The sequence below is a fragment of the Myotis davidii genome, unplaced genomic scaffold (genome assembly GCF_000327345.1).
Source record: "Myotis davidii unplaced genomic scaffold, ASM32734v1 scaffold1115, whole genome shotgun sequence".
Lineage (NCBI taxonomy): Eukaryota > Metazoa > Chordata > Mammalia > Chiroptera > Vespertilionidae > Myotis > Myotis davidii.
Genome location: NW_006287910.1, coordinates 1,662,797 through 1,689,865, shown reverse-complemented (window position 1 = coordinate 1,689,865; position 27,069 = coordinate 1,662,797). Strand labels below are relative to the sequence as shown.

Genomic DNA, 27,069 nt, shown 5'->3' with positions numbered 1-27,069 from the left:
AGAGTCCCTATCTCCATTTTCTCAATAATTTACCCAAGTATTATGCTAAGGAAATACATCAGACAGAGAAAGACAAACACCATATGAGTTCACCTATATGTGGAATCTAAAAAACAAAATAAACAAAAACCAAACAGGATAGACTCATAAATACAGAGATCAAACTGAGGGTAGTGAGAGGGGAAAGGGGAGTAGGGAATAGGGTAAAAAAAGGAGGAAGGGATTCAGAAGTACAAATTGGCAGTTACAACAGATACGAAAAATACAGCATAGAGAATATAGTCAATAATACTGTAATAATTAGCCTATCGGTGTGGCTCAGTGTTAGAGTGTCGACCTATGAACCAGGAGGTCACGGTTGGATTCCCGGTCAGGACACATGCCTGGGTTGTGGGCTTGATCTCCAGTGTGGGGCGTGCAGGAGGCAGCCAATCAATGATTCTTTCTCATCATTGAAAGGGCACATGCCCAGGTTGCAGCCTCAATCCCCAGTAGTTGGCATGCAGGAGGCAGCCGATCAATGATTCTCTCTCATCATTGATGTTTCTATCTCTCTCTCCCTCTCACTTCCTTTCTGAAATCAATAAAAATATATTTTTTAAAATATATAGTAATAATTATATATAGTACCAGGTGGGTACAAGATTTACTGGGGGGCCGAAACCGGTTTGGCTCAGTGGATAGAGCGTCAGCCTGTGGACTGAAAGGTCCCAGGTTCGATTCTGGTCAAGGGCATGTACCTGGGTTGCGGGCACATCCCCAGTGGGAGATGTGCAGGAGGTGGCTGTCTGTACACCTGAAACTAATAATATTGTACGTCAACTGTAATTGGAAAATAAAAATGCTTTAATTTTAAAAAAAGAAAATAATATTAATTTCCCCAAGCATCTTAAAATCCTTATCTAGAAACTTTTTAATGCCTAACCTTAACCTCTTCCAGAAAAACTACAAAAAATTCCTTTTGTTCTCAGAAATGACTAAAGAAGAGACACACACTCATCCTCTATGGAAGTCACACAAACCCACAGAGCAGAGAAGCCCCAGCTTACGTGTCATAGGTATAGAACGCTTGCTCAAACCGGTGGCAGGAGCGTGGGGTCACCTTGTACACACCTGCAACCAGGAAAGCAAAAGGCATTTTCAGAGAAGGGCATCTACTACGCTAAGCAATTCCAACATTTGAAATCCAAAGGCACCACCTCAGTTGAAGACCCACAATATACGATGGCATCTTACCCATGACCCAAACCAGTTAATGGCCTACTGACAAGCTCAGGATGTTCCTTTCTATAACTTAACAATGCACAATAGTTTAATCCACACAGACCCAGCTAACAGATATGTGCACAAGAAGGAACAGGAAGGGCATTACTACAACAGCTAAGATGGAGAATTTGCTACTTAACAGATTCTGTTAAAAATTCAAAAGATAACCATAGCCTGAGCTCCTTCCCATAAATATTCCTAAACAGGGCATGGGGCAGGGGAAGGCCCAGAAAATTATGAACCAATCACAGAAAACACTCTCATGCCAGAAGTTTATGAGGGTAACACTCAAATAGGGGCATATGGCATCATTTGCGAGAGAAATACAGTCAATTTCAGAAAGGAGAAAAGTCTAACAATGTATTCCCACCGAAAGGTCATTAACCCACATTTTTGCAATATGTCCTACAAAAACTGACATTAGTTCAAACCACCTCTGCTGTGTGCATCACACAGTGTAAGCCCCAGTGCAGCTCCTACTAGAAAGAAATTAGGTTTCTCTGTTCATTTTATTTGCTCTTTCATTTGACAAATATTAATGCACCAGCACCTACTACAAGCCAGGTATTGTGCTGGGTACTGGAACATAGCAGGAAACACATAAGGCCCCTGCCATCAGGGGCTTACCGTCTACAGAGGGAGGCATCTGACATCTATTGCAGACCAGTTATGAGCTAAGTGCAGTAAAGAAAAGAACTGAATGCTGTGAGCAGCAGCATGACAGAGAGATATAAATGACACCGAGAGCCCTCCCACCCCTGGAAAGTAATACCTGAACCAAAAAGTGACATGGGAAGGCACAGCTGGTTGAAGAGTGGAATGTGAGGACAGGAAGAGCACTTAAGCAAGAACATCTAAATCAAGGGCTTGCTAGGTGCTTCCCCAACAGCTGTCCTTCCTTCCTTGACACCAGACCCGGGTTATGTTTACGGTGGCAATGTGTCCAGCCTCAGCAACATAGCCAACTGTCCCAGCCTCCCTTGCAGCTATAAGTGACCATGTGACACGGTTCTGGCTAATAAGACATAAAGGAAGCTTACTGGAGGAGGAGGCATGGAAAATGTTTGCCTGTCCCTCTCCTGGTCTTTCTGCCTTAACCATAACAAGATGGCAGCCATCTTGAAAACACAAGGGAAAAGGTTAAAAGAATCATAAAGACACCAACCCTAAGGTCTACCAGCCACCAAACCCATGCTTGTAGCCACAGCTGCCAGAATTGGTTATCAAGCCAAATTAAGCCCCACATCTTAATGGCACTATTGTACAGATTCTGTTACTTGCAGCCAAAGGCATCCTAACTGAAACACATAAGGACAGAGTGCCTGGAGCACAGAGAAGGGCAGGCAGGCTGGATTATACGGGAGCTCAAGGTCTGGTTAAGGACTTTGTATTTCACCTTGAGAACCAAGAGAAGTCACTGAATCATTCTTTAGTAAAATGCAAAATAAAACCACGAGATACTACTTTATACCTAGCAGGATGGCTATAGTCAAAAAGACAGACAGTAAGTAATACTGGTCAAGATGTGGAAAAACAGGAACCCTTATGCATTGCTGGCAGGAATATCTAATGGTACATACAACCTCTTTGGAAAACAATTTGGTAATTTCTTAAAAAAATTAAACATAAATTTACCATATGATCCAGCAATTCTATTCCTAAGCATTTATCATCCCAAAATGAAAACAGATGTTCACACAAAGGTACACAAATATTCATAGCAACATTATTCATAACAGCCCAAAACTGGAAATATTCACCAACTTAGGTATCTACCAAGTAGTGAATGGATACACAAAATGTGAAATTGTATCCCTCACAACGGAATACTATCTATACTAATAAAAGGGTAATATGCTTATTAGACCGGACATCTTCTGGATGACCTTCCAGACGTGCTTCTGGACAAAGCCATGGTGGCGGGGCCAAGGCAGAGGTGGTTAGGGGCAATCAGACCGGCAGGGGAGAGCAGTTAGGGGGATCAGGCTGGCAGGCAGGTGAGTGGCTAGGAGCCAGCATCCCGAATTGCGAGAGATGTCCTGGATTGGAGAGGGTGCAGAGTGGGCTGAGGGACTCTCCCCTCCCGTGTACAAATTTCATGCACCGGACCTCTAGTTTAACAATAAAAAGGAATAAACTATAAATACCTGCTACAATATGGAATCCAAAACATTACGATGAACTTCAAAAACATTATGCTAAGTGAAAGGAGCCAGACAAAATTGTATGATTCTCAATTATATGAACTATCCAAAAAAAAGGCAAATCCATAAAGGCAAAAAATTGATTAGTGCCTGGAGAGGATATTCACTATAAACACGTATGAAGGATATTACTAGGTGATGAAAATGTTCTACAGTGGGTTATAGTGATGGTTGTTCAACTTGGTAAAACTGCTAAAAATGGTTGTATTGTATGTTTTAAATGCGTGAATTTTATGGCCTGCAAATTGCATCTCAAAGTTGTTAAAAGAGAGAGAAGCCACAAAAGTTATTTTAAGCACGGTGCGAGATGATCCAATTTTTATTGGCCAATAGTATATTTTTATAATTGAGAGGGTCTAATCACTTTATTATACACCTGAAACTAATCTAATATTACATGTCGTCTGGCTGGGGTGGCTCAGTGGTTGAGCATCAAATTATGAATCAGAAGGTCACAGTTCAATTCTCAGTCAGGGCATACGCCCAGGTTGTGGGCTCAATCCCCAGTGTGGGGTGTGCCGGAGGCAATGATTCTCTCTCATCATTGATGCTTCCATCTCTCTCTCCCTCCCCCTTCCTCTCTGAAATCAATAAAGATATATTTAAAATAATAATAACAATAATATTACATATGTACTGTAATTGAAAAGTAAATTAAAAAAAAAAAGTGAAAGGGCCCAGCGGTCTACTCAACTGAAACCCAAGAGACTTACCAGGCCCCAGCTCTAATTCTTTGGGTAAAAACACTACCCCTTGCAGAGGAAAGAGATAGAAAAACAAGAGTGCACTGACCACAGCCAAAATTGATAGCTTGATGCAAATAGAACTGAGGTGGGAAGAAATGCCTTTAAAACCATCCTCTGGTGCCTCTCTGTTTCCCTAGCACGTAGCACATCAATCCTCCCAGACTCACCAGGCTTGGACAGGCAGAAGCGGTTGACTCCTTTGGAGAGGTTATAAATCCCCACATTCTCAGGTCCATTTCCATCCTGATAAAACTCCTAAGGGACCAAAGCCAATACAATGACTTACCGGGGGAGATGGAGACACAAGATGATTAATAATATTTCTGTTTCAGAACCAGTCATCTGTTTTGCCCATTAATCATTTGAGCAGTTGGGTGCCACAGGAAAATTAAAAACCTTCAAAAACTTCCAACAAAAATGTGCTCTTTTTCATTTGGTCGACTAACATTTATTGAGCACCTGCTTTGTGACAGACCCAGAGCTGGGCTTTGGTTGTTGACAAGGCTCCTGTTCTCAAGTGGTTTACACTCTAACATAGGTAGACAGAAAATCAATGTGGTCAACAAAGGAATTAGAGGACTTCAGTTAGTAAGTAATAGAGCTATAAGGAAAATAAACAGGGATCTGAATATAGAGTGATCCCCGTCGGTGTCTTTAGCTTGTTGGTCTCAGGGCAGGCCTCTCCTGAGTAGGAAACATTGCGGCTGCAGCCTGAATGATGAGAATAAGCAAGTGCAAACATTTCTGGAGAAGACATAGCATTCCAAGCAGAGGGAAGAGCATGTGTAAAGGCCCAGAGAAGGGAGCGAGCTTACTGTGGATTGGGAGAAGGCCTGTGTGCTGAGGCTGAGTGAGCAAGGTAGAAAGTGGTAGGAGGTCAGATGGGAGTTGGGGGTGGGCCTTGTTGGCCATCATTAAGGAATGTGGATCTTATTCTAAGGGAAACAGAAATGTAATGGAGGATTTAAGGGAAGGAATGGCTTCCAAATGTCTATCACTTATTCACCATTTTCAATTCCTCAGCATCTAACACAGCAGTCACTTAATTGCTATTTGCCTCGGTTTCTCTACTGGCACCTGACAATGACATTTACCAATGTTTCAAGTCAAAAAATTACATAAAATTCATAAATGGACCTCTATAGGTCTGCACAATGTTTCCTTTCCAGAAATCCATCTGGTATACTACCTATCAGGCCAGGGAGACCACATCAATAAGAGAATAAGATCCTGTCTAACAGTTCTGTCCTCTGAACCAAAATAAATATACCAGAGGAACTCAGTCAGCTGCACTGTTAATAACAGCGGTATATACCAAGGAAATTTTAAATGCATTAAAGCTTTACTTAAACCTCCCTATAACCTTGAGAAGTGGATATTATGATCTCAGTTTTAGAGGAGAAAAATGAGGCTCAGAAACATTAAATGAAGTTGCCCAAGGCTACACAACCACGGTGCTTTGCACTACATCAATGACTCCCCCAAATCATCAGTTCGAATTTAATGTGAGGCCAGGAAGTGACCCAAATAAAGGCATCTTCCCCTGAGGTATTTTAAATGCTTCCTGATGAAGCTGTCCATATTAGGTGGCTGAGTGGAGGGGCAGAAAAGGAAATCTGACTAGACTATGGTTATAATCTTCTTGGCACACTAGTCGTTCTTGCTCTCCAAAGGCACGTGCCCTTCCAGATAAGAGGATCCTCAGAAGCCATACATACCAGAGTGATGGCATGAGAAAGGGAACATCTCAGCATATAGCCCGTCTGCCTAAACTCAATCGCTGACACGTCGTCTTCCAGAACCTCCACCTCCAGACTCTTGTTCTTCCAGCACCAATCTTCATGCATGATGCTTACTGGAAAAGCACACAACACAAAGAGACACATGGGCATAGAGCACACCACTCCTGGAATACCACTGGGAAAAACTATAATGATTCACTAATTATTTAAAAATGTTTGTATACATATACATACTTTAAATATGCATACATACATATGTATCTACATACATATCAACAAACATAATACACACACACAAATAGCAATGCTTAGAAGTAACTACTAAAGAAAAATTGAAACCAATGGCCATTAAAATCACCAAGACAGAAATTCAATTGTGTTTAAACATGAGGCTGCTAGTAAGATATTCAGAAATCACCAAACTTTTTCTGTCATGAGCCACAGAGCAAATATTGTCAACTTTGTAGGCCACATGGTCCCAACTATTCAACTGTTTACAGTATACAAGCAGCCATAAACAATATATATACAAATGGGCATAGCTGGGTCCACATAAAACTTAATTTATAAAAACAGGCTGTTGGCCCTGAGACCGTAGTTTGCCAACACCTGATATAATGGAAAATGTAATTCCCCAGAAAAAGGAGGAGATTTTACAAGCTATTCTCTGCCAGCAGCTCCAAGCTGAGCTTTGAAAAAGCAGAAATACAATATGGCAATGGGTACTTCTTGAGAAACTCAGGGAAAAGGGAACCAGTGTTTGCCAGCATCCACTGCTTTACCAGGCACTGTGCAAGAGCTTTACACCTGTATTTCATTTAGTCTTACCTCCTGCAGAAAGTCTAGCACTCCTCTTTTACAGATGAGAAAACGGAGTCTCAAGGACGGCCAAGGTCACACAGCTGCTAATGGCAGCACACTGTGTTATCATTCCACACTCGCTTTTCAGCATTTAGAAATAAAATGGCATGAATGAGGGCACCCTCCCAAAAGAGAAGAGTGTGGCCTATCCTGATATGGTGGCAGCTGGTTCTTAGAGCCTCAGTTAAATAAAGCACATTCAAGGTCACAGGTCAGAGAAGAGCTAAACAAGTAATAGTATACATTTGGGATGCAATTTGGGAGCTGGGTTTTAGAACGCTTAGAAAGAAGGCCATGAGGGCATGTGAGGGCCAGGAGAGGCTGTCTTAGTGTCTTACTTTTGTATTTTCCAGGGAGCACATTGTCAAACGTGAAAGTCATCGAGTTGACCTTGCCAGAGAGCTGGAGGCTCCGCTTCTCGCCCTGGCGGCTCAGGGACTGCAGGGTCACCAGCAGGTCCCCGCAGGTGTCTGCAGAGAAAAGACAGGAGGGCCTCATTTGACTGCCCTCATGAACCAGAGCACATGTTTGACCTCTGTGTGCTGCTTGCTATCTTTTATCTCCTGAAGGCCAGTGCCAGGGTTCCTTTAAAGCTAACCTGTAGCTGCTTGATTCTAAAAAGCCCCCCGATGTTGGACATCAGTACCAAGCAAGGAAGCCACCACTGGGGAAAGCAGCTCCACCATTTACTGAAATGGGCAAAGTAGTACTTATGGAGCACCAAGAGGAGCCAGAGAAAAAGAGAAAGGTGAGAAAAACTTACTTAATACCCACTTTATACTAGGCATAGAACTGGGCCTCTTACCATCATCATCATATTAATACTAGTAGCCCTACGCACGAATCCGTGCATGAGTAGCTTGCTGCCACTTGCCTCAGCTGGCCGCCCACCCACCACCGATGGTAGCTCTCTGCTGCTCATAGCTCTCCGCCCATCCCCCCGCCCCTCCTGTAGCTCTCCGCCCACTTCCCCCTCCCACCACTCATAGCTTGCTGCCCGGCCCTCCTGTAGCTCTCTACCACTTGTAGATTCGTTACAGCATAATGGAAAATTAGCCTATTCCTCTCTTATTATATAGGATTACTAATAATAGCAAAGATTTAAATAGCTCTTGCTGTGCCCCGAGTACTTTTAAAGGCTATATGTACATACACTAACTCACTTGACTGTCACAATAAGCCTATGAGGCAGGTACTATTATCATCTCCATATTATAGATAAAGGACTCAAAGCACAGAGAGTTAAGTAATTTGCCCCAGGTCACACAGCAAAGGTTCAAGCCCACGTGGTCCGGTTTCAGAGTCTATGTAGTCACTGTGCTACACTGTCTCTTGATGACCACATTTAACCTTCATTAAAACCCTCTGACAGCAGCAGTATTGCCATTTAACAGAAGGAAAACAGAAGCTGGGAAAGTAAATGCCGAGTCTCCAACCTGGAGAGTGACAGAACTGGGACTGAAACCGGGGCCTAATTCCACCTTCCTTTCAGGGCCAGAGGGAGAAAAAGAGACCCACATGTTCTTTCAGGAGCCAAAGCAGAACGACTCCCAGAGAAATGTTTCTATGACGCACTGTGGCAATTTTTCAAAAAGAACTAGATGCAATATGACCCTCCAAACCACTGCCCAGGAGCAGCTTCTGCCTTCATCTTTAACGCTGCCCCGTGAGGGGCAGCTCACCCCCACCCCCACAGGCCTGCTTCTGTGAAACCATCTGTTCCTGCTTGCCATGGACATCTTACCCAAACAAGAGACTTTCCCAGAAACTGATGCCAAAAACTGCACAAAGGCCACATCCATCACAGGCCTGTCCTTCACAGTGAGAGGGAACGTCTGGGGTTTCAATGTCAGCCCCGCTCGGGTCTCTGCCTCAGGAACCACCACCTGTGGGAACACAGGGCAACATCAGCTATATCAGGGTTGCTGCTCCTCTGGCCTACGGGGCACCAGAACATTCATCTGGGCCCAAGGTCAAACATTTCCGAGGACAAAGGTTCATTTGTAGGCCGAGTTTTACACTCACAACAAATATGCAAGTAGCCAGTGTGAAGACAACACATTTCTAATCAGACAAAAAACCCATCCCCAGCAGTGCCTTGGTGCAAACAAAAGCCCATCGGGCATAACTCTCCAGATCGACACCCGAGCTGTGGTCATCACCTGAACATGGGGTGGAAACCACACTTAATCCCAGAACCTTTTCCTGGCTTGAGATCACACGTGACATAAGCTATGAACTTGCCGACGCTGCTTGGGTGCCAAATAGTGAAATTACGCCATTTTCTTCTTCCTTTTCTTCTATGGGCCTTTCTCAGGCTAACGAGAGGGACTGGGAAAGAAGGCAATGGTCACGTTTTTCATCCCTAGTAAAGATTACATTTCGGAACTGCCCTTCCTTGGATAAGTCCCTGCCCTGAAGGGCTTCCAAAGGCGTGTCAGTGTGGCCAGCTTTGCAAGAAGCTGCTGTCTAGTAAAGGAGCTGTCAGTCCACACACCACACTGTGCGATGGAAGCAGGGAGACACTGTTCTCCCACACAGGTCCTCAGAGGGAGGGATCCTACTTGCCCTAGAGGAGAGCAAGTCATAAAAGGAACCTTCCCAGCCCGCTCCATTCCCTCACTTGCTCTTTCTCAGGGAGGAGGAGCAGCAGCTGACTTGATGGGTGAGGGTGTGAAATCCACTGAGACACGGCCTTTCCCCGTGGGCAGGGCCTCTGCACTGAGAGGCACAGTGGGCTGACCCCTGGTCCTGTTGTGTCTCCTGCCTGCTGGCCTCATCTGTGCTCACCGTGCAGTGAGACCAAGGGCCGAAGTCTCCCAGCCTCTCTGCCTGCCCAGATGGAGAAACCAGCGGTGCCTGCCCAGCATCTCCCATTCAGGGCAAGGCAGGAAAAGGCCTCAAGCTCCAGAAGCCATGCACTGTGGAAGTTACTGAGCTGCCATTAATAAAGAGTTGATTTTAATTTCCTTTGGGACTCATGGATATTCTGCAGCAGCCAAAAGCCTGCGAAGGTGGAGGTGTGATTGGCAGCCAGATACTAAGCCCTAATAAACATCACACTGGAAAAGAGAAAGGCCTGTCCCATCATTTTTAAACTGATTGCATGTCTGCTCCACTCACAGTGACATGCAGGAATGTAAAGATGTCAACATAAAAAGTTAGGAATGGAAATGCTCCTTTCCTAACGCATTCTGGCTAATAATAACCCTTTGAAAAAATCAATGCTCTTTTTCAAATATCTTAACTAGAATAAAACTCATCATACCTGTACTTTGTAGGTCCCTGGTTTTGCTTTAAAACAAAATGATCCATGAGCATCCGTCTCCACGGTGACCAAAGACTTGTCCTTGTCTTGAGAAGACAGGACAACTTTGTATTTACTCATCTGCTTGACAGTGTCAGGGAAACGAATGATTGATATCTGGCCGCAGACACTGAACCTGCAACAAAGGGACCATTCATTCCAGCATGAGAACTCAATTATAACAGGAAAGGTGCTTATCAACCAAAATTACATGTCCATCTTCCAGCCCTTGTCCCTGAGACTAGATTCATCTTAAAAGACAGGAATGCAGCCCAAATGGTTCCAGTTTTAAAGGCAACCTTTGGAAAGATCGGGCGTCTTTCTAATAAGGGGAAAGGCAGAGCGGGGGCCCAATGCAGGGCTGTGTGTGTGTTCTGGGTGACATCTGACAACCCCCCACGGTGGAAGTGATTTTTAGAAAATCTGTAGGTGATAAAAAAATGTTTCAGGCCGAAACCGGTTTGGCTCAGTGGATAGAGCGTCGGCCTGCGGACTGAAGGGTCCCAGGTTCGATTCCGGTCAAGGGCATGTACGTTGGTTGCTGGCACATCCCCACTGAGAAATGTGCAGGAGGCGGCTGATCGATGTTTCTCTCTCATCGATGTTTCTGACTCTCTGTCTCTCTCCCTTCCTCTCTGTGAAAAATCAATTAAAAAAAAAAAAATGTTTCAGGTAACTGAATCTTTGGCGATGGAGCAGCCTCGGACTGAGAATATGGGCCAGTCCTTAAAAGCAAGAGCTGTAAGCTGCCTAAGAAAGTGTGGTATTACCAAGGCCATAAAACAAGGCAGTTATCAAAGACAACTTCCTCGCCTGTGATTACATATAATGTGTGGATAAGAGGAGCAATCTGGGAGATCTGAACATAAAAGGTAATTAAGTTAGAAAAATGCAAAGCTAAAGCTAAACTCCTTAGGAGCAAGGAGCCAAGAAAAGCAACTTGTAATTGACAAGCCCTATTAAGGTAATGATTCCGACCAGGCCGCATGAGCAGTGTGTAAAGGGCTCCAAAGTGCCAAAGTGTGTCTGGAGAGGCCCCCGAGAAGCACGTCCACACCCTGAGGAAGACCAACGAAGACCATCCTCAGTGATGCTCTTCACTTTCCCGTCAGCTGATGTGCCCAAGTACAGTAAGGTACCACAGCTGAAGGCCATGACAACTTCCTCAACAGACTAAAGGTTAAATTTTCTAATCTTAAAGAATCATTTTAGATAAAAATCAGTTGTCGATTCTGACAGAAAGATAACAAAGTGCTGGATTCAACGTTGGGTAATCATGGGTGAACTAGATAATGGAACACCCACTCTGCAGCAAATAAAGAAACAACAGAAGGCACAACAAAGTGGTGGAATATTGTGTGTGTGAAATCTGGGAATAATAAAGAGCAGTCATTTCTCAGTGACTGACCCCGCCGAATGAGCTTTGGTGTGGGGGCCAAAAACTATAGCCCAGTGGCCAAGTCCAGCCCCGTGGCCAAGTCCAGCCCGCCAGCTCGCCAGCCACCTTGTTTTGTATGGACCTGAGCTGAGGATGGTTTTCATATTTTCGTTTTCTTTTAACTTTTAAAAGGTTAAAAGAAAAATAAAATCAAAAGAATATTACATGATACATAAAAATGATATGAAATTCAAAATTCAGTGTCCTAAATAAAGTTTTATTGGAACACAGCCACACCTATTCATTTAGGAATTATCTACAGCACGTTCATCATAGAGACCAATAAGACCCAAGAAGCAACAAATATTTATTCTCTGACCCTTTACCGAAAAGTGTGCTAGCCCCTGATGTAGATGAAAAGGTATGCACTTTGGTTCTCATATTCCTCTACTGAACACTTTTGGAATAAAAGGACAAGAGAATATTGATAAACTATTCTTGAGGACCTTTCATGGTCTCCTAATTCATGTCCATGTCAGGGCGAATGTCACCTAATTTGCTTCAAGCTGAATCTCTCCTAAGTTTTAAATATTTTAAGCATAAGATCTGCTTTAGCTCATATTCCCAATTAAAGAGAAATGTCCATATTATATTTCAACTATAAAATAAAAAAACTAATTTAAAATAAAAGAGCGAGAAGTGTCCAGTTACCCTAAACCTCAAATGTATATTGGTTTAGTTTAGAAAAATAAACTAAAAAAAAAAAAATGGTAGGAGAATATTTGTTATATTGAAGGCCTTAAAAATTGATGTGTGTCAATAAATTCTTTCATTGGGGCTTAATAATTTATAAATAAAAACTGTTAATTTTGGTGTATTGTGGAATAACTATATCCTCATAGTCATTTGGAGAGAAGTCAAAGAGTTTGTTTTTCAAATAAATTGAGATTTTTTTTTAAGTAACAAACAATAAATTAAAAGGCAAATGTGCAACGTTGGCCCAAAAGGAAAATGATGAATTTCCCAATGGTGCTCAACAAATGTTTTCTTTCTTTGACTCCTATATTCCATTTTAAAGAAAATAAATATAGATGTAGTTCCCCCTCTCCATGAACTGCACTTCCTCCATCCACCCCATTGTTCAAATAAGCAACCTGGGACTCCGACAGCACAAGACCCATTGATTCTCTCTTCATACTACCTGTCAAATCTCTACTTCTCACTCCCTCCCTGCCAGCACCTGGTCCCAGCACCACCGTATCTCCTCGAGACAACTGTCACCACCTTCTTTCTAGTCCCTCCATTAGGTACTCTGGCTTCCCTCTGATCCATGCTTCACACAGCAGCCAAAAAATAAAAAACCTTTCTAAAATGACCTGATCCATAGCACTTGCTTGCTGAAAACTCTTCAACAGCATTCCATTGCATTTGGGGATAAGCCCATCTCCACAAGACGGCTGCAAGTCACACAGCTCTCCCACCTCACCACTGCGTCCAGCCACGCTGGCTGTCTTCCAGAGAGTGCCCTTCTCCCCCTCCAGGCCTGTGCCCAGGCTGTTCCCTCTACCTGGGAAGTTCTTCACTTAGCTAACTTGTAGTCCTCCAGAGGGTCCCAGTGACCCAGAGAGGCCTCCCATAGTCACCATTTAAATCAAGTCCTCTCAGAGCACCCGGTCTCTGCCCAGCACAACACCTACTTTCATTTACAATCACAAGTTTACTCGTCTTGAGTCTGTCTCCCCAGTAAGATGAAAGCCCTGGCTTGGGGATGTTAGGTTTCTTTTTACTGTTATATACCTGGCATTTCTAACAGTGCCTCACCCAGAGTAGCTGTTCAAAATGTTTATGAAGGGCAAGAGGGAGGATGTAAGTCCAAGAATTGTGTCCTGAGCTCCATGACAGACATGGTACCAGCTTCCACAGTTGATGTACTTCCTGATTTCCCATTTGACACTGAATCCCAACCTTGACCAGGCAAATGGACTGTATTTTCATGGCTCAGCTTCCTGGATCTCCCTGCCCATCAGGCACTACTTCATACGTAAAACCCACCCTTCAAACACTGGCATTTCATTTCTGGTGTACTGATTTCCCAATTCTACTTCTGGCTGCCAGCTGCAGCCAAATCTTTAGGATTTACCTTCCATTCAAGGATCTATTGGAGAGCTCCACCTAGTGGCCCTACAGACTCCAAAACTGAACACCACAGTCATCCTGCCCCTCAAAACGGAAACCCCCATCTGTCCTTCCCTTCTCTGTTGGCAAGCCCTCACCAACTCTCTTTTCAGGCCTCTTGTCTCCAAGTCTTGTCCCCTTCAAAGCCATCCTCCACCATGCCACCGGAGTGCCTCACTAAACACAAAAGTCTACCCGTGTTCCCTCCATGCTCACACTGTTCACTGGCCTCCGGGCCCCCAGTGGAGAAAGCTCTCAACTTCCAATGGGGTGTGAGGAGGTCTGCCCCTCCTCTGCCTGCCCAGCACTTCATGCGCCAGCAACACCAAGCTTTATGCCACCATCACACCTGCTGCTCAGAAACTATGCACCTGCTCATGCTGCCTCTCTCCAAGCAGACGCTGTCCCTCTCCGTTTAAGTTACTGAGCACCTATTACTCTCAAGAAAGACGGTGGCATTCCCACTCTACAGGTAACACAAGTGCGAGGAAGATCTGAGATGTGACTCCAAGGCCTGGGTTCACTGCACCACACGTTATCACTACCTGATAAAACTACAGAAATTCAACCACAGGATGTCCCCTCAAATGCAATAAATACAACAAAGCAGGAAGAACTATGACAACAGCTCAGAGCATCTTACAACAAACCTCGTCAACCAACTATAACATATTCCGAAGTCTTCAAGAATTAGGCCATGGAAGTCCCCACAGATGTGAAGTCCGACACGAAAGATCCTTTTCTTTAAGAATCCAGCATGTGCCCTAACCAGTTTGGCTCAGTGGATAGAGCGTTGGCCTGCGGACTCAATGGTCCCAGGTTCAATTCCGGTCAAGGGCATGTACCTTGGTTGCAGGCACATCCCCAGTAGGGGGTGTGCAGGAGGCAGCTGATTGATGTTTCTCTCTCATTGATGTTTCTAACTCTCTATCCCTCTCCCTTCTTCTCTGTAAAAAATCAATAAAATATATATTTTTTTTAAAAAAAAAGAATCCAGCATGTAAGTACCTTCAGTGGATAAGACTTAGCACTAATCTTTCAGCCTGAATTTCTCGGTAGGAGTCTGAGACTGCATGTGGATCCTTGGCAGAAACAGTCAGATCAAAGGTGACTTTGTTCTCTGCTGGCTGCTGACATAAGCACTGGCGCTCCCATACCCAAACATGATAACCTTACCCCGTGGCAATGATGTCAGCCAGCTGAGGAGTGTTTGGTGCAATTTTGATTGTGACAGTTTCAAAGTAGAGGTGCTCTTTCTGCGCATGGATGGTGTATGTGCCAGTGGTTATGTTCTCCAGACGGAAGGAGCCATCAGCTTTTGTTTTGACTGTAAAACAAAACACGCCAACAAAAGATGAGCCAAAAAAGAACTGCCTAGCCCTCCATATTCACAGGAACACGTGAGACAGAAAGCTGACATATTTTCACAGAGTCATTAAGATTTTGTTTCCTTTCCATTTGTCTGTGATCAAACACTAGCCCCAGGGCCAACACGTCTGCCCACCTTTGATTTGGTTATTCAGAGTGACGACTGCCTCCGGGACACCTTCTCCTTTGGGCCCATTCAGGACCCGCCCAGTGACAGAGAATCCCATGACGTGGAACACGGGCTGGAAGATGAAGAACAGGAAGAAGGTTCTCATGCATGAGCTGCAAACGTCTCCCTTATGCCACTCATGCCACCACCCATGGCATCGCTCAGCACATCTCCCACACTGGCTTCTCCCAGTCCCATATGCCAGCCACGCTCCTTCTCAGCTCACCTACACGAGTGCCTCCCCCACCGACAGCACATTCCCTGAGTCTGTCTCCTTTCTTGTATTCTCAACAGTTGACATATTGATGTATGTCCAATAATTCAATAAAACAGATCTATAGATTTACTTCCCCAGCTAAAGATCACCAAGTCAGATTGGTGAGAGCCTCCCTACCCATTCTCCTTTCCTTCCTCCTCCCTCCAGACGTCCCATTTTGGAGTTCTCCAGCCCCCCAAGCTTAAACCCAGCATCACTTCAACATCAGTCTGTCCTGTGGATTTCACCTCAGCAAGGTCTCCCAAGGCCTTCTCCTGCCTCTCCCTACCACACCCTGAATTCAAGTCCTTAACGACTCCACCCCAGCTGCTGCACTGCCCACAGCGTTTTGTAGTTGGGTTATCTGTGTCTGCCCATCCCACTCCTGAGGGCCATGGCTTTGTTCTCTCTGCAGCCTCTATGTTCCAGCCACCCTGATTCTTGGTTCCTCAAGCTGACCACATGGGTGCACCACATGCATCCCTCACAGGGGCTTCCACACCAGCTGCTTCCTCAGCCTGGATCTTCTCCCACACCTAGACAAGATCTGGCAGGAAGCCACTCATTTTCATCAATCAGGTTCTGTTCAAACTGTCACCACCTCTGAGAAGCTTTCCTTAACTATCCTATCTCAGTAGTCCCTGCCTCCCACCCCAGCCAGTCCCTGTCCATCATACTAATCTATTAGCTTCATCAAAAAATGACCGATATCTGAAATGTCCTTGTTTGATTTATTATAGGTGTTTACCTCCCATTAGAAATGTAAGATCCAGCCCTGGCTGGTTTGGCTCAGTGGATAGAGCATCGGCCTGCAGACTCAAGGGTTCCAGGTTTGATTCCGGTCAAGGGCATGTACCTTGGTTGCGGGCACATCCCCAGTGGGGAGTGTGCAGGAGGCAGCTGATCAATGTTTCTCTCTCATCGATGTTTCTAACTCTCTATTCCTCTCCCTTCCTCTCCGTAAAAAATCAATAAAAAAATATTTTTTAAAAAAAGAAATGTAAGATCCATAGAGATGAGCACTTTTTCCATCTTAGTCCCTGGTACATAGTAGGCACTCAATAAATAACTCATGAATGAATGAATGAATGAATGAATGCATATATGCCACAGCATTTGAGAGAGCTTGAAAAAAATAAAATGGCTTCCTTTTTATTCAGGTAGTCTTTCTCGATCCTTCTAAAAAGATGTGGTTTATCCACTTATTAATCCATATATCCACTCAACAAACACTTTAGGTACCTACAGTGTGCCAGTCACTAAGTCACATGTTAGGAATACAGTGAAGAGTAAGGCTGACCTCAGGCAGCTTACAGACCCTCTCATACCTGAAATTCCCTTCAACTCTGTTTAAAAACGTGTCTTTCCTCACTCAACTGCTCCTGCTCTTCTCCACAGGCCCCTGAAGCATGCAAGAACTTCATCTTCTCACCCTTCTCACCCGCTCCAGGGCACAGCACAACAGTCAAGTGCTTTCCTGAGCCTCACAAAGCAGAGTCAGGACCCCACGAAGCATGCCACCTGAACGCCAGCGCCTACCAGTGCAAGCTCCCTTAGCGCAGCACTTTCAAATGTAAGATTACAAGAAAACAACTGAAATCTAATATTTTCAATAACTGTAACACTGGGTGGTCCGTTTAGGAAAGATTATTATTTTCTTTTGGGATTTTCTCTATCTAGCTAATTTGCTACAGTAACCATTTTCAAATTCTGTAATTAAAGATGTGTGATGAAAAACACATTTACCCTCTATTTTAGGGCCTAAGGAGTTTATCAGGCTGCCTATCCATTCCTATCACCACGGTCCAAGCTCTGTCAGCTCTCACTGGTTGACTGCCACAGCCTCAACTCGTCCCTTGCTTCCACCCTACCCCCTGGGAACTCTTCTCAACACTGTAGCCAAAGGCACCACACCTCTCCTCTGCTCAGAACCTCACCCAGAATGGGGCTAATTGTCACCCAGAGTGGCCCACCAGGCCCAGTACAACCTGCCCCATCATCTCTCTGTCCTTCTGTCCTCTTCCTCCCTTCCTCACTCCTTCCATTCCAGCCACCCTGGCCTCCTGGGTCCCCCAAACTCTCTAAGCCTCAGAACCTTAGCATCTTCTATTCCCTCTGTCTTAAAACACCTTTCCCACAGAAGTATGGTTCACTGTCTCTTCCCCTTCAGGGTGTAGCTCAAATGTCACCTTCACAGTGAGATTTCCCGAGAACACCCTGTAAGACAGCACCTGTCTCAAACCTGAAAATGTGTTATCTTCTTTCTTGCTTTATTGCTCTAGAGAACACTAATCACTTTCTAATATACGTTCATTTATAAGTATATTCCTTTTCTGACATTAGAACATGAATTCCACAGAACAGGAATTTTGCTTTGTCCCTGCTGTAAGCCCACCCCTAGAATAGTACCGGAAATGATGTCACTGGCACGCAATAAACTTATTTCCCTGAATGAAGTAGCTATAACTAGGGCTCCAAGTCTCTAAGATAAAGACATGTAGTAAGAGGGCTCAGGTGTCTAGTGAATTCCAAGCTAAACTAGAAGAGTACAAGATTCTGGTGTTTCCAACAGCCCATCTTGATAAATTACTGATTATTTTCTTAAACTTGTTTGCGACACCTGTGCCCAGGGATGGGAACTCGAACAGCTGTCCCTCTAGAAGATGGGGAGTTCCTACCTCAATTTTCAGGCTGTCGTGTTCCACTGTAAAGTCAAGCCTGGAAGGAGCAACGTCAAAGGTAATCCTCTCCCCTCTGTAGAATGGAATCTGGAAGGAAGAGTCTGTTACTTGCTAAGAGCCCATAGCAAGATTCAACCATCAATATTAGTAATCGATCCAGCAGCCCATGAATGACAAGGGGTACAAGGCAGCCGAAGAGGAACTATCATTCTGTTGCTGATTTTAAGAGAAAGGCCTGCATTTCTACAGCTATTACAGAGGAGCCAGAGCCTTATCCTAAATAACTGCTAAATAAAATGTTCACAAAACCGGAGGCCAACCAGTCAGTCCTACCCACCCAAATGGCATCGACTTTGACTGCACCCTAAGAGTCCCAAACACAAACAGAACAGAAACTGCCTCACTCACCACAGTGTAGCTCCCACTTGGCAAGGAAGAGAAGGAGAAGGTGCCATCTTCTTTGGAGACTGCGTGGCACAAATATACCAGACTCTTGTCTTGGGGCTGGAAGCCGGGCACTGGTGAGATGGTGCAGCCCAGCACATCCTAGGCCAGGAAAACAGAACATGACTTCCTTATCCACTTACATGTTCGGACTATCATCAAATAGCCACACTACAGGAAAACTTTCAAGTTTTATGTCACAAAATGTCTTTTGGAAATCTAAGGCACAGTAGAGGTAAAAGGAACAAAAGTATTTACATTCAAGTTTAAAATGGCACAGTTTTTTTTGGAAAAAAAGACATGATTGCCCATCCCTACAATGGGTCGCCATTCTCCAGATAAGAAATCGGAGCTCAGATGGATTTCATTGTTACAAATTGAACATAATTAAAGCATAGTGATTAATCACAAAAACAATATGTAATTATATATGTGTTTTCCGACGGTCTTGGGCGACCCCTGTGAAAGGGTCGTTCGACCCCCAAAGGGGTCGCGTGGGTTGAGAACTGCTGGCCTAGAGAGAGGAAGGGATTGGGGAGGAGGGGGTCAATGCGGGGGAAAGGGGACACCTGTAATACCTACAACAATAAAGATAAATTTTAAAAAGAAAAGCAAAGAAAGAAAATGGAGCTCAGGAAGGTGAAAAGACTGGCCCAAATTCACACAGCTAGTAAGAGACAGAGATGGGATTTGTCAGAAATGGATCTGATTGATTTCAAAACCTGTGCACTTTACACCAAACTCCACCATCTCCCAGGTTAGACATTCAGTTTCTTATAAGTCAACCGAGAAACACAATGTTCTGAAACGTTGAGATTATAAATCAACCTTCACTGCATCTTAAATAGTATAGTCTCAGTGTCTCCTTTCTTCACTTTCCTTTGCTTACCTCTTTGGTTACTGAAGAAGAAAAGAGAAGAAACTTCACCCCTTTCATGGGCTCCCCATCACTGCGGACAGAACCAGACACGTTGTATCCAGCCACGATCAGGGGACTGGCGGCATTAGCGTTGGAGTTGGTCACTCGCACAGTGGTGCTCGCCTACAAAAGAAGATTTTAACTTCCAAAAAAAGGAAATAGTATATATAAATTTAAAAAGCACATACAGGGGGTGGCCAATTGATGTTTCTCTCTTACATCGATTTTTTTTTTCTCTCTCTCTCCCCCTTCCTCTCTCTCTCTAAAATCAGTAGATCAATCAATCAGGAAAAGAAGGAAGGGAGGGAAGAAGGGAGGGAGGGAGGGAGGAGAAGGAAGAAAGGAAGGAAGGAAGGAAGGAAGGAAGGAGAGAAGAAATAGAGAGAGAAACACTTGCAAAGTGTTTAAGAACATGGGGACATGAAAAAAGGCATATAAAATTGCATATGTAGTATAATCACTATTTTTTCATGCACAAAATGAAGTAAAAGGAAATATGGCAAATGTAGATAATGGCAATTTCATCTGTATGGTGACATTTTACTTCTTTTACACATTTTCCACCTTCCAAATTTTTTGTTTCCACTCCTTGATTCTTTATGTTTCAATTCTTAAAAGTGAGCATGCCTTATTTTTTCCCTATGTTTAATGGTATATAAAGCATATATTTTTTAAACTACAATATGATTTATGTGGAGAAAAGTACACATATTCTAAGTGTCCAGGGCAGTGATTTTCACAAACTGAGCACACCATGCAAACAGTGCCAAAAACAGAATAGAACGAGCCCCACAGCCCCACTCGGGCTCATTTCCAGTCACGGCCCCCCTTAAGGGGCAGCCAGCATCCTGACTTTTAACAGCGCACTTTACTTTGAAACACAACTTTATATTAATAAGGTAAATTCCTTTATGCATACAATTAACAATGTAAGCCTTAACATGTATTCTATTCGTAATATGTAAGCCACTGAGTTTTAAGTAAAACATTTTTAAACCTAGGCTGAAACCATACCATCAATTGTAACTGCATAAAAACTATAGGGTAAAAACTGAAACACTTATTCTGATGCTCCTTGAGCAAGAATGAGACACAGCCTCAAAATTAACGTAAAAGCTAACATGTCGAAATGTCCCTTAAATAAGTCTTTCTTATTTCAATTTGTTTTTCCACAGCTATTATAAAACCTCACCTAGTATATTTCTTCTTTTTTTGATCTTTTATTATAAACTATTTCATACAAAATAATATAAGAAATACTCTACAGAACACCTATACACACTCTAACCAGCTAAAGAAATGAGTAAAAACACAATTTAAGACCCTTACATCTCCCCTTCCTCCTCCCTCTACAGATGTCAGTATCCTAATTAGCATGTGTTTGCCATTCCTGCCTACATCTGTGCAATTTTTCCACATATGAATACATCCCTAACTGGTATGATCAGGAGTGTTTTTAGTTACTATATAAATGGCATCATATTTCCTTATCCTTCGGCAACTTGCCTTTTTCCTTCACGGTAGGTTTTTAAATATAGTCGTATTGATGTATGTGGCTCTGGCGCATTCATTATGGCTGATGTGCAGAATTCGATTGTGTGATAAAACCACAATCCACCCTCCTCTTAATGAGCATTTAGGTTGTGTGCAATATTTTGCTATTGCAAACAAAGTTGCAATAAACACTCTTATTCGTTCTCCTTGGGCACATATACAACAGTTTCTCGGATGTTAAGCATATTTATAGAATGTTGTTCTTGACTGAAAAAAGCACAACAAAAAATCTCCTCAGGTTCTTTTGAGTTGATTTGGCTTAAGATAGCTGTAGTTAATAACAAACCTATTTCACAGCAGGAAGACGATATTGTTACCTAAAACTGAAACCAACATAAGCAACATGTGCTACAGTGAAGGAGTTTCACCTTATAAATACCATCAAGCTCATCAGCAGCACCAATGTTTTTGCATCTACGTCTAGAAAACCATAAACTCATTTCACATCCTGAACCGAAACCCTGCTGTCTCCAAACCAGCACGTTGTTGCCACACTAAAGACATAACGGAAATGCTTACCTCTTTCAATGCCCAGGTTGGATGAGTTGCAAGGATTTCATAATCTCCAGGAAGAACTTTAAAAAATGCAAACCTAAGGATACAAAATACCACTTAACTCACTCCCAACAACCCGAGTAGTTCTCATTTTATGACCAATATTGGAAAGAACAGAAAACAGTGTTTGAATTATCACAGACTTGCCGTTAGCTGGTTAGTGAGCATAAACAAAATTTCATCCTTCACTGTGCAAAGCCACATCAGACAGCACTTACTGTGTGCAAGGATAGGTATTCTGTGTGCCGACAGGAAAGAGGCTTTATGTTTTCCTTAACCCCCAGGAATTCTGGCTTAAAAACCAGTCACTGTGGTTTAGCAGGTATCAGTCATAGAATAGACAAGAAGGGAGTGATGTGTCAAAGGCACAGAAGTGGAAAGGAGTCACATGTAAGGACAGAGAACAGATCTGATAGGCTAGTCAGACACTAACACAGGATGACGCTAATGGTATGGGAGGAAAAATGATAACAACCTCTGAATCCTATGCAAGAGTGTTTAGACCTGTTATCAGAAACAAATATGATATTATGCAAAGCAACAGCAATGAAAGCAGAAGTCAGTGAAGATCTCTCAGGTAGGTACTGACTAACCAAGACCAGAGTGAAATGAGCTGAGGTTGGAAATGGAAGGATTCTGACACATTTAACCCTTTAAATCTGCAAAGCACCAGACAATTAGAGGGCTAGTTCTAATGAAATGAACTAAAAAAAGCATTCAATTTCTTCTTCTGTGGTGGTATTTTATTATATCAAACTAGAGGCCCGGTGCACAAATTTGTGCACTGGAGGGGGGGGGGGGAAGTCCCCTCAGCCCGGATTGCCAGAGGGCGCAGGCCAGGCCAAGGACCCCACCGGTGCATGATTGGGGCTGGGGAGGGATGCAGGAGGTTGGCCAGCTGGGGAGGGATCGAGAGAGGGCTCCAGGGTGTGTCCAGCCCATCTCACTCAGTCCCAATTGGCTGGAGCATCTGACCCCTGGTGGTCAGTGCATGTCAGAGCGATTTGTCGACTGCCCCCTGGTGGTCAGTACATGTCATAGTGAGTGGTTGAATAGCCTTAGCATATCATTAGCATATTACGCTTTGATTGTTGAATGGCCGAATGGCCGACCACACACTTAGCATATTAGGTTTTTATTATATAGGATATTACCTGTAATAACTGGATAGGGCTTGGCAATCACTTTGCTACAATAAAATTCAAGCTGCCACTGGATTTTGGTCTTAGTAAGATGTAGCCTACACTTCATATCCATGATATCCCTGGTCTGTAAGTTAGTATCTTCATTTAGTTAGTGCAGATAAAGAGATTCAGAAAGATCAAGTCATTTTTCCCAGCAAGGTCAACGGCAAACTACTAGCCTAGAGAAAATGAGAACTCCACATTCCTTCTATAGACCAGGGCTGGAGAGGCATCAATCAAATGTTATTTCAAAAATAATTTCAACAATCATTTAAAAATCGAATGACTTACTGACAGATTCATTATAAACTTCAATTTTGCAGCTTAGTCAATTTTGTATATTAAAGTAGTAATGATCTGAATGCTCTCAAAATTATCAGTTGGAACTATTCTGCTATTAATCTTGGCACATCTGTTAACATTTACAACTCAGTGATATAAAATCCATTAAATAAATGCTTTAAATTTGACTTAACAAGGTTAATTAAGTAGTCATCATTCGAACTACAAAACAATTTTGATGTAATAGGGACAAAATGATTTGTAAAAATAATTGAGCTAACCTATATTTGAGGTAAGTTATCAAGCACATATGTCACACCAAAAAGCTTCAAACACTAACACTAGATAATTTAATCTACTCAATAACTTTAGGATGGAAAATTTCATGATTATTATCATTTTTGAATGAGGAAATGGAGGCCCAGAGGCCTTAAGTAATTTGCTCCTGGTTAAACAGCTAGTAAATGGGAAAACCAGGATTCAAACACAGACTCTTGGGCTCCAGAGCCAGTGCCAACCATTAAATAAAGACCTACTAGATGCTGGGCCCTGCAGTAGGCGCTTGATAGGTGTTATCTCATATTCAGTAACCCCGCCAATGCTACATGCAATGGGTCAAATGACTTCCATTATACAGATGAGGAACTTGAGGCCCCGACAGGCATGAACTTGTCCAAAGAGGCCAAATTAGGATTTGAATTGAGGTCTCCCTAAATCCAGAGCTCTCCCACCTCCATCAGAGCCCCGCTCTAGCGACAAGGCAGGATGACACAAGCACAACTCACTTTCCACCAGGCTGCGTAACTGTGGACTGGATCTTCGCTTCGGTCCCTGTGCTTCTCAGAGACACCTGAACTCCAGCAGGACCCAGGGGCTGCCCTTTGCTGAGAACCTGTCGTGGAGAAGGAGGCTGAACTTGACCTAGGAGCAAAGCACTCCTCCCCAGAGATCCTGCTCCTACTCCCCACAGGGGGCTAATAACCTTCTTTGGGTGAAAATTCCTTTGAAAAGGTGATGGAGATCATGGATACCCTTCCCAGGGAGGTTTGAGGGGCTGTGAAAGGGAACAGTAACAGTATGGTAATACTGTGTTTCATTGACTCTAGGACACTGTCAGCTAAAAATGTACAATTATTTTAGAAAGTTTGGAGTATAGAGATGATCCCCATCTCTAAAGGGAAACCCACACATAAAGAGGGAACAAAAGGGCCTCCCTCTCAGTGTAAAAGTAAAGACGTAGACCTGCCGTGCAGAAAAGGATGCCAGGGAAATGTGCAGTCTCAACCTTGATGCTGGATGGAGGGAAGAAAAGAAATTCTCCCGGGAATCTGTCCCTATAAAAGGCCACTCCTGGCACTTACATGCTAACAGCCTCTACTCTTACAGGGTAAGAGCAACAACCTAGCTCGGACCCCTAAAAACACCCACTACATTTTATACTCGATTTTATCGAGTTCCCAGATCCTCTCGAAGCTTACCTGTGGGTCCCTCGTGTGATCAAAGTCCCCAGGTTAAAAAGTGCTATTTTTTTTAAAGGTAAGAGAAGACCCAGTGGATACTACAGAGCAAACGTTAAAAGTAAGGCAGTTCTGAAACCAAACCTTTCCATTCACAGAGAAGCCCGTGAACACAAAGTTGATGTCCCCGCCCTTCGTGCAGATGTCACTGACGCCATCCACATAGAGCTCCACGCTCGTTGGTTCTAGGGGTGAAGATGGGAATGAGGTACAAGACACTTCTGAAGAAGTTTAGTTCTGGGAAATTGTCGAGGTAAAATGCAATTTACTGGTTAACTTTCATTTTATTTATTTTTGAGCACTTAATATAGTCGCATGGTTCAAAATCCAAAGGTATAAAAGACAGGCAGGGCAAGTCTCTCTCCCACCCTTCGTCCCTGGACGCTCAGTTTCCTGGCCCTGAGGGAACCAGTGTTTAGCGGATAATATATTCTTGTAACAGTCTTTCAGCCGAGTTGTATCTCAGAGTCCCATGGAAAATTCAGTGAGCACCAACCAGCTTTAGTCACTGAATGCTTACCACAGGCCAGGCAGTGAGCTAAGGGCATTTAATTCTCAAAACTACTGTAAAAGGTAGGTAGTAACATTTACAATTGATTGAGGGGTAAATGGAGGCACGGGAAGGTTAATGGATCTCTCAAAGTCACAGCACTTGTGAGTTACAGGACCCCAATTCAAGCCCCAAAAATCTGGTTCCAGTTCTGTTCCCTGACCAAGTACATGGATTCAGCCATATTAAACCAGGGCCATAAACTCCAATGCCCCCAGAGAGCAAATGGGTAAGAAGTAAGCAGACAGGCCAAGTGGGGACTATGTGAATGGCTGGATCCCTAATAGGGGGTGTGCAGGAGGCAGCCAATCGATGATTCTCTCTCATCATTGATGTTTCTATCTCCCTCTCCCTCTCCCTGTCTTTCTGAAATCAAGAAAAATATATTTTAAAAAATCATTTAGAACAAAAAATTACACACAAACACACAGGTGAAGATGCCAATAAAAAATGGACAGAAGCTTTGAACAGGTTCCTCACAAAAGAGAATATCCAAATGGCCAATAAACATAAAAAGTGTTCAACCTCACCCTAGCTGGTTTGGTTCAGTGGACAGAGCATTGACCTGTGGACTAAGGGTCCCGGGTTCAATTCCAGTCAAGGGCACATGCCCAGGTTGTAGGCTCAGTCTTCAGTAGGGGGCGTGCAGGAGGCAGCCAATCAATGATTCTCTCTCATCAGTGATGTTTCTATCTCCCTCTCCCTCTCCCTGTCTTTCTGAAATCAACTTATATATATATCTGGTTCAGTGGACAGAGCATTGACCTGTGGACTAAGGGTCCCGGGTTCAATTCCAGTCAAGGGCACATGCCCAGGTTGTAGGCTCAGTCTTCAGTAGGGGGCGTGCAGGAGGCAGCCAATCAATGATTCTCTCTCATCATTGATGTTTCTATCTCCCTCTCCCTCTCCCTGTCTTTCTGAAATCAATATATATATATATATTTTAAAAGTGTTCAACGTCATTGACCATTGAGGACAATCAAATGAAAATCACAATGGATACCACCACATCCCCACCAGAATGGCCAAAATGAAAGACTGACCGTGCCACACGCTGGTGAGAACATGGAGCACCTGGGACCCTTACACACTGTTGGGAGAGGAGAAATTGCTATATCTACTTTCCATGTTTCGCCATTCTACTAGAGCTGAGGACATAAAAATTCTATTGCCCAGTAATTTCATTTCTGGTATATACTCAATAGAAATGCAAACACACATGTATCAAAAGATACGTACAAAGATGTTTGCAGGAATACTATTCTTATGGCCAAAATCAGGAAGCAAACCAAATGTCCATCAAAAGTAGAAGGGATAAATCACTTCACATTCACATAGTAATAGAGTGAAAAGCTACACATAATACAAGTAAATTTCATGAACTATGTTGAAAGAAACCAGATACAAAAAAATGTGTGGTTCCATTTTTATCAAGTTCAAAACAATCTATACTAGTAATCTGAGGTCAGGGTGGTGGTCCACCTGGGGCGGGGGGGGGAGGGAAGCAGTTAAAGAGTGCCTGTGGGTACTGATAAAGTTCATCTCATTGTCTGGGTGGCAGTTACATGGAGGAGTTCAGTTTGTGAAAATTCCTGAAAGTATGTTATAATTCAATAAAAAATTTTAAAAGTTTATCAAAAAGAAAAAGCACTGACAGATAGGGAGGGGGCGCTAACTCCAACTGGCTGCCAATCTGTGGCCTCTGCTTTAGCCATCAGTTGGGTTTGAGTCCCAGCTTCTAGAATGCACCAGCCAGGTGCCCCCGAGTTTGAAACGGAAAAGAACTTTCCCACAGAGCCAAATTAGCTACCTGAGCTTCCCTTCACCAGTTATGATGGCAGGGACGCAATTCTTCCTTGTCTAACTCGCAAGGCAGCCAGGCGGGAACAACCACGGCCCCCGACTCCTATC

The 27,069-nt window shown here is 43.5% G+C and overlaps 1 protein-coding gene across 1 annotated transcript in view; it reads right to left on the bottom strand.

Annotated features, from left to right (window-relative positions):
- The window catches only part of LOC102760629 (nodal modulator 1), a gene marked incomplete at its 5' end in the record, with an annotated part of 42,085 nt that extends 17,249 nt beyond the window's left edge, over window positions 1–24,836 (bottom strand). The window contains 14 exons of the mRNA XM_015561296.1: window positions 1,050–1,113; window positions 4,384–4,471; window positions 5,935–6,071; window positions 7,158–7,289; window positions 8,564–8,705; window positions 10,088–10,262; window positions 14,856–15,006; window positions 15,184–15,289; window positions 18,151–18,240; window positions 18,562–18,699; window positions 19,487–19,639; window positions 21,590–21,662; window positions 23,877–23,983; window positions 24,693–24,836. Of these exons, the coding sequence (XP_015416782.1) occupies window positions 1,050–1,113; window positions 4,384–4,471; window positions 5,935–6,071; window positions 7,158–7,289; window positions 8,564–8,705; window positions 10,088–10,262; window positions 14,856–15,006; window positions 15,184–15,289; window positions 18,151–18,240; window positions 18,562–18,699; window positions 19,487–19,639; window positions 21,590–21,662; window positions 23,877–23,983; window positions 24,693–24,836 (1,700 nt within the window). The remainder of the gene's footprint in view (window positions 1–1,049; window positions 1,114–4,383; window positions 4,472–5,934; window positions 6,072–7,157; window positions 7,290–8,563; window positions 8,706–10,087; window positions 10,263–14,855; window positions 15,007–15,183; window positions 15,290–18,150; window positions 18,241–18,561; window positions 18,700–19,486; window positions 19,640–21,589; window positions 21,663–23,876; window positions 23,984–24,692) is intronic.
- Between the last annotated feature and the right edge of the window lie 2,233 nt (window positions 24,837–27,069).